The sequence below is a fragment of the Ambystoma mexicanum genome, chromosome 7p (assembly GCF_040938575.1).
Source record: "Ambystoma mexicanum isolate Mex_15411 chromosome 7p, UKY_AmexF1_1, whole genome shotgun sequence".
NCBI classification, from domain to species: Eukaryota; Metazoa; Chordata; class Amphibia; order Caudata; family Ambystomatidae; genus Ambystoma; species Ambystoma mexicanum.
Window position 1 is genome coordinate 663,805,593 of NC_090939.1, and position 14,617 is coordinate 663,820,209.

The 14,617-nt window shown below is 42.7% G+C and overlaps 1 protein-coding gene across 1 annotated transcript in view; it reads left to right on the forward strand.

Annotated features, from left to right (window-relative positions):
* The window catches only part of IL1R2 (interleukin 1 receptor type 2), a 109,888-nt gene that overhangs the window by 40,696 nt on the left and 54,575 nt on the right, over positions 1 to 14,617 (forward strand). The window contains exon 5 of the mRNA XM_069636731.1: positions 12,036 to 12,210. Within this exon, the coding sequence (XP_069492832.1) occupies positions 12,036 to 12,210 (175 nt within the window). The remainder of the gene's footprint in view (positions 1 to 12,035; positions 12,211 to 14,617) is intronic.

Consider the following 14,617-nt stretch of genomic DNA (forward strand, 5'->3'; position numbering starts at 1 on the left):
GAGGGGTCGCAGAGCGGACAAAGGTGGATTCAGGAGGGGGCTATTGCAATAGTCAAGCCTAGAGAGAACCAGGACTCAGATAATGTTGAGCGTCTGGGGGAAAGTAAGAAAAGGGAGCATTCCTTTGAGAAGGAAGAGCTGAAAGTGGGACTTCTTGGCAATATCCTGGGTGTGAGGGAGGAAGGAGAGAGAGTAATCAAAGATGACCCCAATGATGTTCTCCATTCTTGGGCAACATCACCTCCCAGGTGCATAGCTTAATCGAGAATCAGGCACACTTGACTTGAGGCTAAGTATGAAAAGGGAGGTTTCAATGGAGAAATCTCTCGACACTGACCAACTTGAATGTAGCTCGAGCAGGACTCTCCCCCTCACCTCCGGAAGAGGGATTGTCTGGATTCTTTAATACTCTTTGGCCAGACTCTGGTTAAACATAGCTTTCATGTTGGATGAATCCTTCACCGTATGGTTGGCTACCTTGCATCTGAAGGGGGTGTGTGAAACCTTCACTTGTGCAAAGATCCTGCTCCAAAGAAAGCTAAACTAAGCTGAGTTCACTGAGTAAAACTGTACTTAGCATAACCTCCCATGACATGCGCTACCGTGAGGCAATTACACACAGCTGTGTAATATGCCACCAGCAAAGAGGCAGCATGTGCACACAATATGGACTCAAAAAACATTCCATGTGCCCCCATTGTAAGGAAGGAATGAGACAAAATGGCCCTGTGCTCGGGGCAGAACAAAGTCTTTCACTGGCTCTGAATCCAACCAGTGTTGTGGCTTAGCAGAACATGGCCCCTTTAAGAGAAGGGAAACTGGACAGTGCACAAGGAGACTGGAAGGTGGAGGGAGGAAGGGGCAGGGCGGGGTGTGGGTTGGCAGGTAGCCTAGGAGAAATATAGAAGCAAGACGTGAGAGAACTGTCTCAGTGTTTTCATTGTGTGAATGTAGTTACCCACACAACAAACAGGTTACCTTTTTCGGTTGCACTAACCATGAGAGTCTGGCCTGTTAAACACTTTACACCCTCCAAAATGGCTATCTCTTTTACTGACATTTTCAGCCTCATCTTTGTTGATCATTTTTCCTACTTGTTTGATTGTAAGCATGGTTAGTTTATTTTAAGCCCTGTTTGTCTATTTTTATTTTTAAGGTGCTCAAGCTAAAAAACTGTTTTCTATTTTCTATATTTTCACATCTAGAATTCCTCATTTTGTTCCTTAACGGAAGGAATTGTATTGATCTGTTTCACATGATTCGCTTGACCTTTGAGGAAAGCATTGCGCTCGCGTTAAGGGAGCCCTTGATCTTCCTGAACGTTGCCACAAATGAAACCCAGGGATGGTCGTTTTAAGAGTCTCACCGATTGCTAAAAAGGCATTTAAGACTGGCGTAAATGCAGTACGACCCGTTTTACGACCTTCCTTAACGATCCATAGGATTTTTGTTTGTTTTGAGGTGGACTGGGTTACTGAACAGACTAATCGTCATGTTCGTCATGCTACCCTGCTCTTCCTCAAAACAACATAGTTTTATGTCAGCACATATATTCTTGCTGGCGTTAAACCAATGGATTTCTATGGAATCCATCTGAATCTTTCACCTGGTAAAAGCGGGAGGATGCCAATGGAATACATTGTAAATGCCCCTGCCATTGTTAATGGTGGGAGGCATTTAAACTTTTCCACAAGTAGTGGAAAAGTAAAGTGTGGAGGCAAAATGTTGTCTGTATTTTACACTGTGAGGGTCATCTTACATGTCTCCCAAATGACACTGGTATGGATTGTGTCTAGTTGCACACGTGTGCAAAAGATCCCCTCCTTAGGATTTTCGTCATTTCCAAAAACAGTTTGGAAATGCAGAGTTAAAAAAAAGGTAAAATCGTCTTAACTCTTCACATTTACAATGCGTTTTGCAAAACCTTTTTATGTCGCCTGCAAAATACGCTTTTCTGTCAGAATTTGCTTTTACCAGGTGGTAAAGTGAGCTGAATTTCCCAGTAAGCCATCGTTCTTCCACCTGCAAGTATATGCATGCTAGCAGAAAGCCAAGGGGACCCTTGATGGTGGACATGCATGCTAGTAGAAAGCCAAGGGGCCCCTTGAAGGTGGACATGCATGCTAGCAGAAAACCAAGGGGCTCCTTGAAGGTGGACATGCATGCTAGCAGAAAGCCAAGGGGACCCTTGAAGGTGGACATGCATGCTAGTAGAAATCCAAGGGGACCCTTGAAGGTGGACATGCATGCTAGCAGAAAACCAAGGGGCTCCTTGAAGGTGGACATGCATGCTAGTAGAAATCCAAGGGGACCCTTGAAGGTGGACATGCATGCTAGTAGAAAGCCAAGGGGCCCCTTGAAGGTGGACATGCATGCTAGCAGAAAGCCAAGGGGACCCTTGAAGGTGGACATGCATGCTAGCAGAAAACCAAGGGCCCCCTTGAAGGTGGACATGCATGCTAGCAGAAAGCCAAGGGGCCCCTTGAAGGTGGACATGCATGCTAGCAGAAAGACAAGGGAACCCTTGAAGGTGGACATGCATGCTAGTAGAAAGCTAAGGGGACCCTTGAAGGTGGAGCCGGAATGCACAGCTGAAATGTATATCCAATTCCGTGTTGCCGCTCATCCTCCAAATTGCATTAAATTCTCCCAGATTGTAAAATCAAAGAGTGAAGAGCCTACACCTTTCTTTTACACTTTGCTTTTACAATGTAAGGGTTTAGAGAATGTCTTTCTTAATTTTTCCATTACATGGTGGAATGTTTTAAAATTTCACAGTGGGGACCTTTTGCGCAGAAGAGCAAACAATCGTGATCCCCTTCATGCAATTTAAGACTGTGGACATTAAACGAAGATGACAGCCCCTGCTTTTGGTGAGATTTCTGGTCTTAAAGGGATGGTCTAGTAAAAAATGTTATTTAAAAAATAGATAGGCAACATAAAAAAAAATACTATCATTCTCCGTTTTAAAACTTCCTATGTAAAATTTTGAGCTATTCAAGCTCAAAATTCGCAAAAGCAAGCACATGGGCGCATCCATTTTGTGAAATGGAGGCCCTCCTGTGCTGTCTTTTGCTTTTGCGGCACTAATGAAGGAAAAGCCAGCCAGCTGTAGTAAACAAAGGCTACCGCTGGGTGGCTTTCCCTTCATTAGTGCTGTAGGTGGAGGACGGGGACCGGAGACCAGAGCAGGAAAGCTGCAGCTGAATCTCGGTAAGCGCTATTTATTTTTTTTTAAAAAATAAGCACTAGCTGCGTTTTTTTTTCTAAGTTTTCCGGGCTGCGGAAATAAAACCGCAGCTTTAAAAATGTTGTATTTATGTTTGCGGTCGCTTTTGAAGCGACCGCAAACATAAATACAACGTTATTGTGTTGGAAAACGCTGCGGTTTTTCTTTCCAAGTTTCTCAGGCTCCTCCGGCTCGGAGGAGCCTGAGAAACTTGGAGTTTTTCTTTCCAAGTTTCTCAGGCTCCTACGGCTCGGAGGAGCCTGAGAAACTTGGAAAGAAAAACTGCAGCGTTTTCCAACACAACCGCGTGTGTTTCTGCCTGCTGTGGCTATCACTTTGGGTCTCCGGTGCTCTCAGAGCACCGGAGACCCAAAGTGAAAGACACAGCAGGCAGAAACACACGCGGTTATGTTTAAATGCCGCGTAGTGTTTCTACCTGGAGCTGATTTCCCATTTGGGGCTCTCGGGCTCCCCGTGGGGAGCACGGAGACCCAAATGGGAAATGCTAAATGCTGCGTTGTCTGCCTAAATCTGCTTTCCCATTTGGTGCTCTCGGGCTCCCCGTGGGGCGCCCGAGAGCCCCAAATGGGAAAGCAGATTCAGGTAGAAACAACGCGGTTGTTTTCCGCAATGCCGCGTTGTTTCTGCCTGAATCTGCTTTACCATTTGGGGCTCTCGGGAGCCCGAGAGCCCCAAATGGTAAAGCAGATTCAGGCAGAAACAACGTGGTTGTGTTGGAAAACGCTGCGGTTTTTCTTTCCGAGTTTCTCAGGCTCCTCCGAGCCGGAGGAGCCTGAGAAACTCGGAAAGAAAAATCGCAGCGTTTTCCAACACAATAACGTTGTATTTATGTTTGCGGTCGCTTCAAAAGCGACCGCAAACATAAATACAACGTTTTTAAAGCTGTGGTTTTATTTCTAAGTTTTCCGGGCTCCTCCAGCCCAGAAAACTTAGAAAAAAAAACGCAGCTAGTGCTTATTTTTTTTAAAAAAAAATAAATAGCACTTACCGAGATTCAGCTGCAGCTTTCCTGCTCTGGTCTCCAGTCCCCGTCCTCCTCCTACAGCACTAATGAAGGGAAAGCCACCCAGCGGTAGCCTTTGTTTACTACAGCTGGCTGGCTTTTCCTTCATTAGTGCCGCAAAAGCAAAAGCCAGCACAGGAGGGCCTCCATTTCACAAAATGGATACGCCCATGTGCTTGCTTTTGCGAATTTTGAGCTTGAATAGCTCAAAATTTTACATAGGAAGTTTTAAAACGGAGAATGTTAGTATTTTATTTATGTTGCCTATCTATTTTTTAAATAAAATTTTTTACTAGACCATCCCTTTAAGCATCTCTACCGAGTAGAGGTAGGGTGAACAGATTTTCAAGAAGAATAATTGGGACAGCCAATAACATAAATGAGGGGCTACCCTCTTAAACCCCTAAGACTTTAGCCCCATCTTCCCACCACCCCACCCAAACCCCAAATTCCAGTCTGCCCCTTCCACAGTATTTACAGCACTGATTGGTAATAAAATGTGCGATTTTGACTTTGGATTTATGCTTGTTAACAAAAAAACGGGCTGTTGCTCTGATAGGACAGGCCTTGCTGTTTAGTCATTTCTCACTGGGTCTCTGTGACACAACCAGTTAATCCATGTGGTTGATACCTGAAAGGTTTATCAGTTCGAGCCCAACCTGCCATACTGAATTTAGGGGCGCTTGTTATAATATTTATTTACTTTATAATTGTTGCAGATTAAATTAAATTGTCAGCCTCCCGTTCCCCAAAACCTGAACAGGGTTTTAAAATTGCATAAACTCTTAGAACAGCAGACAGAGTGCCAAATCCCAGGACACTCCAATCAAAACCGGGACGTCTGGTCACCCTAAGTGGAGGCTGCATAGCAGTTGTCATGCTGATGATTCACCATAAAAATGTTAGTCCACCCTTTTCATTTGCTCTGTGCTATGCACTCACTGTGCTCAGAGCTATTGCAAGGATATATGCTGCTCTTGGCAAAGTGCCATTTTGTCATCCCCCGTTCCTTATATTGTGTGTAGATTCGATGTTCCTAGGGAAAATGATGCCCCGGTGCCCCTCTGATGGCTTAGAATTGCCTTATATTAGCACTGGCACTGGGCCTGTTCACTTCTCTGTGTTAACTGTATGGATTTCCCCTATGTCACCCGTTCACAACAAGAAGACCTTTGTGACTTACTGGCCCAATTCCCCAAAATGTTTTAAGAACAACCAGGGAGAGTCATACTTTTCATCAATTACACCTGAACACCGACAGCAAAAACGATCAATCTAAGACCATATAGGATCTCAGAGGCAAGGAGAAAAATCATTGAAAAAGAGATAGAGGAGATGCTCAAGGCTGACATCATCGAACCCACTGAGAGCCCCTGGTCCTCCCTTATTGTCCTAGTTGCCAAATCCAATCAATCTTGCCGTTTCTATATTGATTTTAGGAAACAAAATGCAATATCCATCTTTGATATTTAACCAATGCCCAGATTGACGACCTGATCAAAAAGTTTGGTACAGCTAACTGCATTCCGACATTCGACTTGACAAAAGGATATTGGCAGGTTCCATTAAATCCAGTGGAAAGGGAAAAGACTGCCTTCTCAACACTGCAAGGCCTGTTCCAATTTACAGTTTTACCCTTTGGTCTCCATGGAGCTCCTGCCACTTTTCAAAGGCTGATGAACAAAATATTAAAACCCTATACTACTTTCTGCACAGCATGCCTGGATGATCTAGTGGTCCATAGTAACAGCTGGCCAGCGCACATACAACATCTGTATTTGATAGTCCATGCTCTCAGGAAAGCAGGTTTAAGAGCAAACCCACGAAAGTGCCAGTTGGCTGTAAAGTATCTGGGATACTTAGTTGGGAATGGCCTTATTCAACCCCAAGTGGAAAAAGTGAAGGGGGTGCAGCAAATACCAACCCTTAAGACAAAACACGATCTTTGTGCCTTCTGGGGATTAACCGGATATTATAGAAGGTTTATCCCAAATTACTCTACCTTGGTGGCTATTCTCACTGAGTAGCTAAAGAACTCGCACCCCCAGAAACTAACTGGGAATAAGACTGACTGAGCTAGCTTTGAGGGGCTGAAAACCCTCCTTTTTTCAGGAACCAGTTCTTAAGATGCCAGATTTTAATAAATAGTTCCTTCTACAGACTGGCACTTCTAAATTTGGCTTGGGTGCAGTGCTCTCTCAAGAATATGATAGGATGGAACATTTAGTATTATACACCAGCAGGATGATCTTTCCTAGAGAGCAGTCATATGCTACTGTAGAACTTGAAGCATTAGACATCAAGTGGGCCATCTCACATCTTAGGTATTACTTAACAGGGAGGAAATTCAGATTGATTACAGACAACTCACCGTTGACCTGGATGAGCCTGAGAAAAGACACAAACCAGAGAGTAATGAGATGGTTCCTGGATTTACACCTTTTGGTTTCACCATGGAACACTGAAAAGGAAAGGAACAATGAAACTTGAACTTTCTGAGACGAGTGCATCTCATCAGAGATGGGAAGTCACCACTGTAAGTGGAAGGGTATGTGATGAAACAAGGGTATTTGTTCCTTCTCCCTGAGGGGGAGCCACCCCATATTAGGCTAGGGAGGTGAGCCCCCCCTGTGATACCCTCCCTAGGGGTATGTGAATGTGGGACCTCACTGGGAGCTACTCCCACTTAGGGGACAGCGACTCCCGTTCCTATGAGGAACTCCCTAGATTGCCCAACATATCGGCATATATGGGACTGCCTGCTGGGAAGAAGAATATAACATATTTATATTTGACTGCAGGCAATGGTGAAGAAAATCTATCAGAAAAAGCAAAGGACAATGTCTCTTTAAAACGAGACTTGTATTTAACTGAGATGAGTGGAGGGAGGTGAAGCATAGAGTATGGTATTCAGAGGAAGCCCCCTGACGTGATCGTGCCTTGGAGTGGTAGAGCAGAGCCAAGCCACTGAGCCTGTGACTTTTGAATTGGCAAAGAAAGCCCATGGGAAGTTGAGACACTGCCAGGAATCCAGAACGTGAAAACCGACAATGGAGAAATATTTTCGAGCGCAAGACGAGCCCTACAATGTTCCCCTGTGCAGATGAAGGCAACAGGGAGAATGGGAAAAGCGGGAGGCCGCCAGGGCAAGAGCACATGAAGAGTCTGACTCGTCCCAGTCATAAAGACCTGATACAAGGAATAACATTTGATTGACAACGTGAAAGGCACATAAAGCCAGTAACAAATAATCCTGTGAAGAGAATAAAGAGGCACTGGAGACCATTTCCCTTGGAAGAAGGGGAAGAAGGTCTTGTGAACAAAGCGACACAGAGTGGTTAAAGCATGTCTTCTGAGGAATATGATATGACTATTAAGAGAACCAGATAACAGAAGAAAGAGTAATAAAGAGAGGACCCACGAGGGGGGGAATCTAAAAGGGGATCAAGTACCATTCAAAGTAGCCAAGGAGGAATAGAGTGACTGTGAAATGGTCACAAGTGAAGACACGAGTGTGAGAGACTATTGCAAAAAAAGCTGTAGGAAGCATAACCTAAAAGAGCTTACCAAAGAAGATTGTATTAGGAAACACAAGTGTAAGAGAGAGACATTTACATACAGAGACTATAAGAAACTATGAGAAACCCAGGAGAAGATAGACCTTCTCTTGGCTACTAATAGTGGTAGGGTTAGATAGAGTTAGGTTTGGACCGAGGACATTTTTACTTTGGGACTTCCTGACTGCAGACAAGCACCCTTAGTTTCTTTAGATAGGCATGGCGATCCCTTCAGCGATAGGAAAAGTTAAGCCTTTCCATATCATTTCATTAAATAGAATTCATAATGTCCTTGATGTGTCCGACTCCTTCTCCTGACCCGCCACAGTTGATATAATTTTAACTCACCCTATAAAAAGTGCCAAAAATACAGGATAGAAAATAGTTCTCTATCTGTACAATAAATATGTTGCATTATGCCATCATTCACATTAAAAACTCCCCACTATAAAAAAATCAGGAATGCAAAATGTATTTAACATTTACATTAAAAAAAACATACAGGAGCTGTACTACTGAACCATCCATTTAGTTAACCACGCTGGCAGTGTTGAATATTACATCCTTCACAAAATAGAGCAAAACCAAAATTATCCTCAATCCAAAATATATAAATATGAACATTAGGGTGTATTAAGTAGCATATTTAGTATTTGGCTGAATACCTAATAGTTTGTCAGGTATTCATCTGATGCCTAAATTGAAGGCAAACAGTTGTTTAATTTAATACATTATATTCCAAATTTGAAAAATTATTTTTTAAACAAATGATAGCCCTATTTTAAATATGTGTTCCCATGTTTCATTTATTTTCCGAATTTTAAGCAACATCTCATCCTTATGTGATGAACGACGCAATCTAGAAAAGAACACATTAACAAAAAAACAGGGAACATTTCTATGGAAGGGTGTTGCATATTATGCAAAACCAGTGCTACTCAAAGTGGGAGGCTTCATGAATGAAAGGTACTAGGGTGCAGTGAACCAAATGGGTACTGCAATTTAGAACTGCGGTTGCGAATCACATACATTGCAATCTCTTTCAAGTTGCAAGGTAATTTACTTCCAGCTCATACAGAAATATATAAATGATTATTGACTGTGCATGTAGGACACAAGATCAGAGTACATGTGAGGTAAGTTGAATCCATTCTAGTTTAAAGAGTGGACTCTCTCCCCATACTTCAAACAAGGGAGGGTACTTTCCCAGAAGGGCAGATAGGGCTGGAGCAGGGCTAAACACATGTAGGAAGGTCTGACTTTTGACAGAATCTGCCAAAATGCTACAAGCTCTAAGAAAGCCCTTACACATTCAGTAGTCACTCAGTTCCACCAAGTCTCCATCAATGTCCATTTACCCTTCCTATTTCCCACCACACGAGAGGAAGTAAGGCTCTATGACATGTTGTATGTTTCTCATTCTTCAGCCATCGCACAGCACCATCAGATATAGGGCACTCTATCTTCTCTGTCCACTCGCTGTCCTCTCTCACATGTTTCCTGTGCGGACAGACTGGCCTATAACGTTATTCATGAGGTTTCGCATAAAGCAAGTACTCGACATTATTAGTGCCCTATACAACAGCACCACAGTACAGATAAGGCTTGGCGCTCACGGCCAACTGACATAGAAATATTGGAACCGTGAGAGGCGTTAAACAAGGCTGCCTACTTACCCCAGTCCTTTTCTGTCTATACATAAATGACATGCCAGAATTTGATGAGGAAGCTGCAAGAGACATATCTAATATAAGGGGAGGCCTGTGCCCATGCCCTTATATGCAGATGACTCTGTCCTTCTTGCTAAAACACCTAATGCCCTCACAGCCCAACTACATGCAGTTTCCTCTTATTGCTCCCACAATCATCGAATCGTCAACAAAGCTAAGTCCAAAGTATTGCTCCTCAATAATGTGAATAGGGTCAGATCAAAGTCTAGCTTTAGGATACATGAGGAAACAATTGATTTGGTGGACAGTGTTTCTTATTGGTGGGTAGAATTTACTCCAGATCTCTCCTGGAAAGCCCAAATAGAGTTAGCCTCCTGAAAAGCTTCTATTGCAGGCGGAACCGTCACAAGGTTGGTACACAAGCACAGGGATCATTTTGCTGCCGAAACACAGGTCTACTGTGCAAAGTTTGGAAGCACCGTTGCTTATGGCGCTGAGCTATAGGGTTTTGAGAAGTCTGTTAATCAAGTAGGTACCTGCGAACAGCTTTTTTGGAAGAGCCTTCTCTATTTCCACAAACGCTTTCCATCGGCTGCTTTATATGCAGATGCTGATTTTAAGAGGCAGGAGAGACGGGTCCAGGATAGTCCTGTTAAGAGGGCGGCCTCCCTTGCAAGAGAGCTGGTCGATTGGGCGTGACACAAACAATTTTCCCAATCCTCCATTTCCCCACACAGGAAGAAGTTGTCGAAGGACCCAACTGAATTGGGTTTCAGTTATATTCTGGATCAAGACAACCAATTGATAGACCGTTATAGGCCCCTATTGCTTAAACTTAAAGAAGCAATAAATAAAGAAATAAATGCAAGGGGGAGTCGAACCTAAATTGTACCCTGAGAGAGAAGATCTGCCTCATTTTCTTCTTGTATGCCCTGCTTATGATTCTATTCCGGCACAACACATCCTTTCCTTTTTAAGTAGCAAAGGACTTCTGGATAACCCCAATGCTGCCTTGTCTTTTCTTTTGGGGAACTTGGATACCAATATCACCAAAGCAACTGCATGTTTTATCTATGGAGCTTGGCGGCTCAGGGCAATGAAGTCCAGTAGCCCGTCTGTTTAGAGCTAGAGTTTTGTGTCTGCAAGCAAAGATTAAAATATTGTATCTTGTATTCAGTGCTCGCTCTCCCATCTGGCAGAAAAGGACCCTTCGGCCTTTAGTTTTAAGAGGATACATTCTACCTTCTTCCCCAAATTCCAATTTCACCAATCTCTTTCCATTCCTTCTCTCGTATACAAAAACATATGCACCGTCATTCTATATTTTATCAGGAATGCTGTCAGACAAAGTTGAATTCCAATTCTTTTTGCACTCAACAATCAGTAGTTGCCTCTCTGAGTTGTTACATTTCATTAAAATGAGAAGACAATATATTCGGCTAGAACCAAATAGCAAGAAGCTAGTCCGCCAGAGCTGAACAGCTATTGTTCAACCAGAATCAGTCTGATTACTTACTCAAAGCTGAAGTACGGTTAAACCATTCAATGACAAATGATACATAATAAAAGTTGCTAAATAAACATAACCATGCAAAAACCTCACACACACACAAAGTCAAATATAATATAAAAAGTAAAAAATTAACACAATCAAAAATATCAGCAAAAAGAAAAAAAAAATGAATTAAGTGTGGAGTGAGTTAAGATTACAGGATTGGTCCTTTCAAAGTAGATATTGATTTTTTTCTTGTCATATTTATTTTCTTGTAAGAAGCTTTTTTAAACCTTAACTTTGGTATTTCCAATGTGTATAGGTTTTAACTCTGTGTAGGTAGTGATCTGAACTGGTTTTGAATTTTAATAGATCTCTATGTCTAAATGCCAATATATCTATCACTCTCTTTCTGGCTTCAGAATTGTGCATACATATATATACATATGTGTGTGTGTGTATACATGTGAGGCTAATTTACAAAGCTCAAAAGAGTGGTGAAAGTTGAACTTTTTGGGATCTTTGAAGCTGGCCATCAGTCCAATCCATATTCACTAAGATAAAAAAATAGCATAAGTAAAGCTTAAGCCAATAAATGGCTTAAGTTCCACTTACACTATTTTTTTAGCTTAGTAAACAGCCCCGTGTACATACATATATATATATATATATATCTATACACACACACAAGAACAAGCAGCCTGCACTCCCACAAACTGTGGAAATTAGTATTTCTGAAAGCGTGACGAAAAATGCCAAGTCTTCTAGTGGCACGTGATTGGGTGATAAACGCTGATAAACAATGTGATGAAAGTATCTGACGTAAAGGCAAAACAATAAAATCATGAAAAACTCCAATTCATTGACAGTGTTGCATTCAGCCCATGCATGTTGATTGCTTCATGTGGGATTAAGTTTCTTGATGTGGGAGGAGGATAATGGAGAGCACATGAAACCCTGCAAACGCCAAACCACGAAGATTTTAGAATATGACATCAGCAAGCATAGCTCTCGAAATCTGTGTGTATTGGCGCATTGTAATTATTGCTTATTTTAATTTTAGAACAATATAATTTTGCCAAATCGGAACACCAAATTCAAATATCTTGAAGACACAACCTTTCTCCAGATTGAGGATGTGACGGAGGAAGATGAAGGCTATTTCACCTGTGAAATGACTTTCACGCATACGGGGACGCAATATGCCATCACTAGAATCATACAGCTCCAAACTGTTGGTAAATATGCAGTAATCAAAATGTTTAGTACAATGACGTGACTCGCGCTGCATGGCAATAACATATATGCAGTGAAACATACAGGTTGATAGTGGCATCATAATAATCACAACGCCATATGTTACAGGTTTTATCTTATGTTATGTTGTATTTTTAAAGCTCATTGACATGTACGTGCATCTCTCTCTCTCCGCGGACCTATGACTGGCATGAACATGGAGTACTTGAGTGGAGTTCATGTCAGGTTGCTAACTGTCCAAAGTAAAATGCCTATTGGATCCAGGTCTTATTGTGGTCCTTAGGTGCATAGGGCTTAATTCACAGAAGCGTTTTATAATGGCAAAACCCCATTGGAAAACACTATGTGAATTAGCCCCATAGTGTCCATGTGGGTGGGTACATAGTACTGGAGAGTGGTCTGTCTGTATATTTAATTGAGGTTTAGGTTATCCCAAAATATTTTGTTTATTGGGTGCCGTGTGTGACTGTCTTGTTTGGTTTTAGACCCAAGAACGCCTGACCAGTAAACATGGAGGGCACATTGGGTGTGAAAATATAAAGGTCCTACACCAGTGGTCTTCAAAGTGTGAGCTTGGATCACTCTGATATGATATTCATAACGTGCTTAATACCTAGAGGTTTCTAAGCGTGGACCTTGGGATTGAACCTATGTTGCTGCATATTGTCTTGCTTCCAAGGCGAGCACGCTGCCACTGAGCTATCCTCCGGAGACAGATGGCCTCATCACGACTTGGGCGTTAACGCCGGCGGTACTACCGCCGGCGGTATTAGCCCTACCGCCGAACTCCCCGGCGCTAATAGCGCCGGATCACGAGTTCGGCAGTAATGTCAATCCCCATTCCCCATTGAGCCCATTTGGGAATGCCCCATTCCCCATTGGGCTCAATGGGGAAATTTCGTGCTAATACCGCCGGCGGATTTCCCGCCGGCGGTAATAGCACGAATTTTCGGCGGATTTCCCCCCAGCTCAGAGCTGGGGAGAAATCCGCCAAAGTCCTGCTTTGGCGGACCCTTAAATCCGGCGGTAATAGTGCTACCGCCGGATTTAAGGGTTACCGCCAAAGTCGTGATGAGGCCCAGAGTGTGGTTGGAGGCTGAGGAGCTCTGAGACTACTTCAGCCATTTCACAAGTGTCTCAGAAAACTAGACACATTTTGCCAATATTCATGGACCAATGTGCTAATAAAAAAGCACCACTGAACAGAACGGTTGACACTATGGGCCTGATTCATGGAACGTTTTCCTATGGGATTGTGCCAACACTTCTATAAATCAGGTCCTATATCTTGCAGCACGTCCCCTAGGACCGCCAAGCATGGCAGCTTTTGTTTATTGTAGTATTTTCAGTAGCACCTAAGAGATTATTGTGAGAAGATACAAATCCCTGCTGGATATCCATTTTGGGCAACTTTTCTTGGAGGGAATTTCGCTGAAGATGTTGGCTCACTTGGCATGATTAACACTGTGTATACTTACCTTTAATTAGAGGCCACAACTGAGCATGTTTTTGTGTACATTTGCTGAATTACACACTTGAAAGCCTTTTCAACATTCACAGGGCGTTGAAAGGTGTATTTTTGCATCGCTCTGTGAATCAGGGTGCTTGTTGGCAGTACAAAGTCACTTTGCACCATGCTAAATGTTCCATGGATCAGGCCCAATATATTTATCATAAGGACTGATTTTGCTCCAATAGTCTGCCATTCCAGGAATATTTCTTCTGTTTCATCTGTGCTGGAAATCTTCTGTGATGGTGCCCCATGCTAGATGTTTTCCCCTGTTTGCAATGTGGACAGATCTTGCGCAAGAACAAGTATTTTTCTTACTTCTGGAGCAAGGCCTGCCCGCGGTAGAGTACAAAAAAAACACTACTTTTATTTCTAGCACGCAGGGATTAGAAAAAGTTGCCCTACGCGTTGGTTGGAGGTGCCAGCATGGCCTCCCTGAATGGCCCTGATAATGACATTTCTGGGCTGAATTGCTGGAAAAGGGCAATGATTCGAGGTCCGCAGAAACACTGCAAAATTCAACTAGTTTCGATTTATAAAAGTATATTTACCCAGTACTATTGGCAACCAAAAGTTCATGAGGACATGGACCACTTTAGTTACTGTGCAGTACGTATGCAGCTGTGGGTACTCTCTTCATAACATATACTAAAAACATCTTCGAAAACAATACTGTGCAATGTTGTCATTGTGCAAGAGGAAAGGTGAACTATCGCTAAAGTGCATAGATCATTAGTACATTACTAGTATCGTTATTGATCAAGTTGTTATGTTATTATGATCTTTTTCAATGAAAATTGACCCACCTGAATTAGAAAGTTATTTGGCACAGCTCAGTGTTCTGTCTTCATTGACACACGTTTTCCATTTTTAAGTGA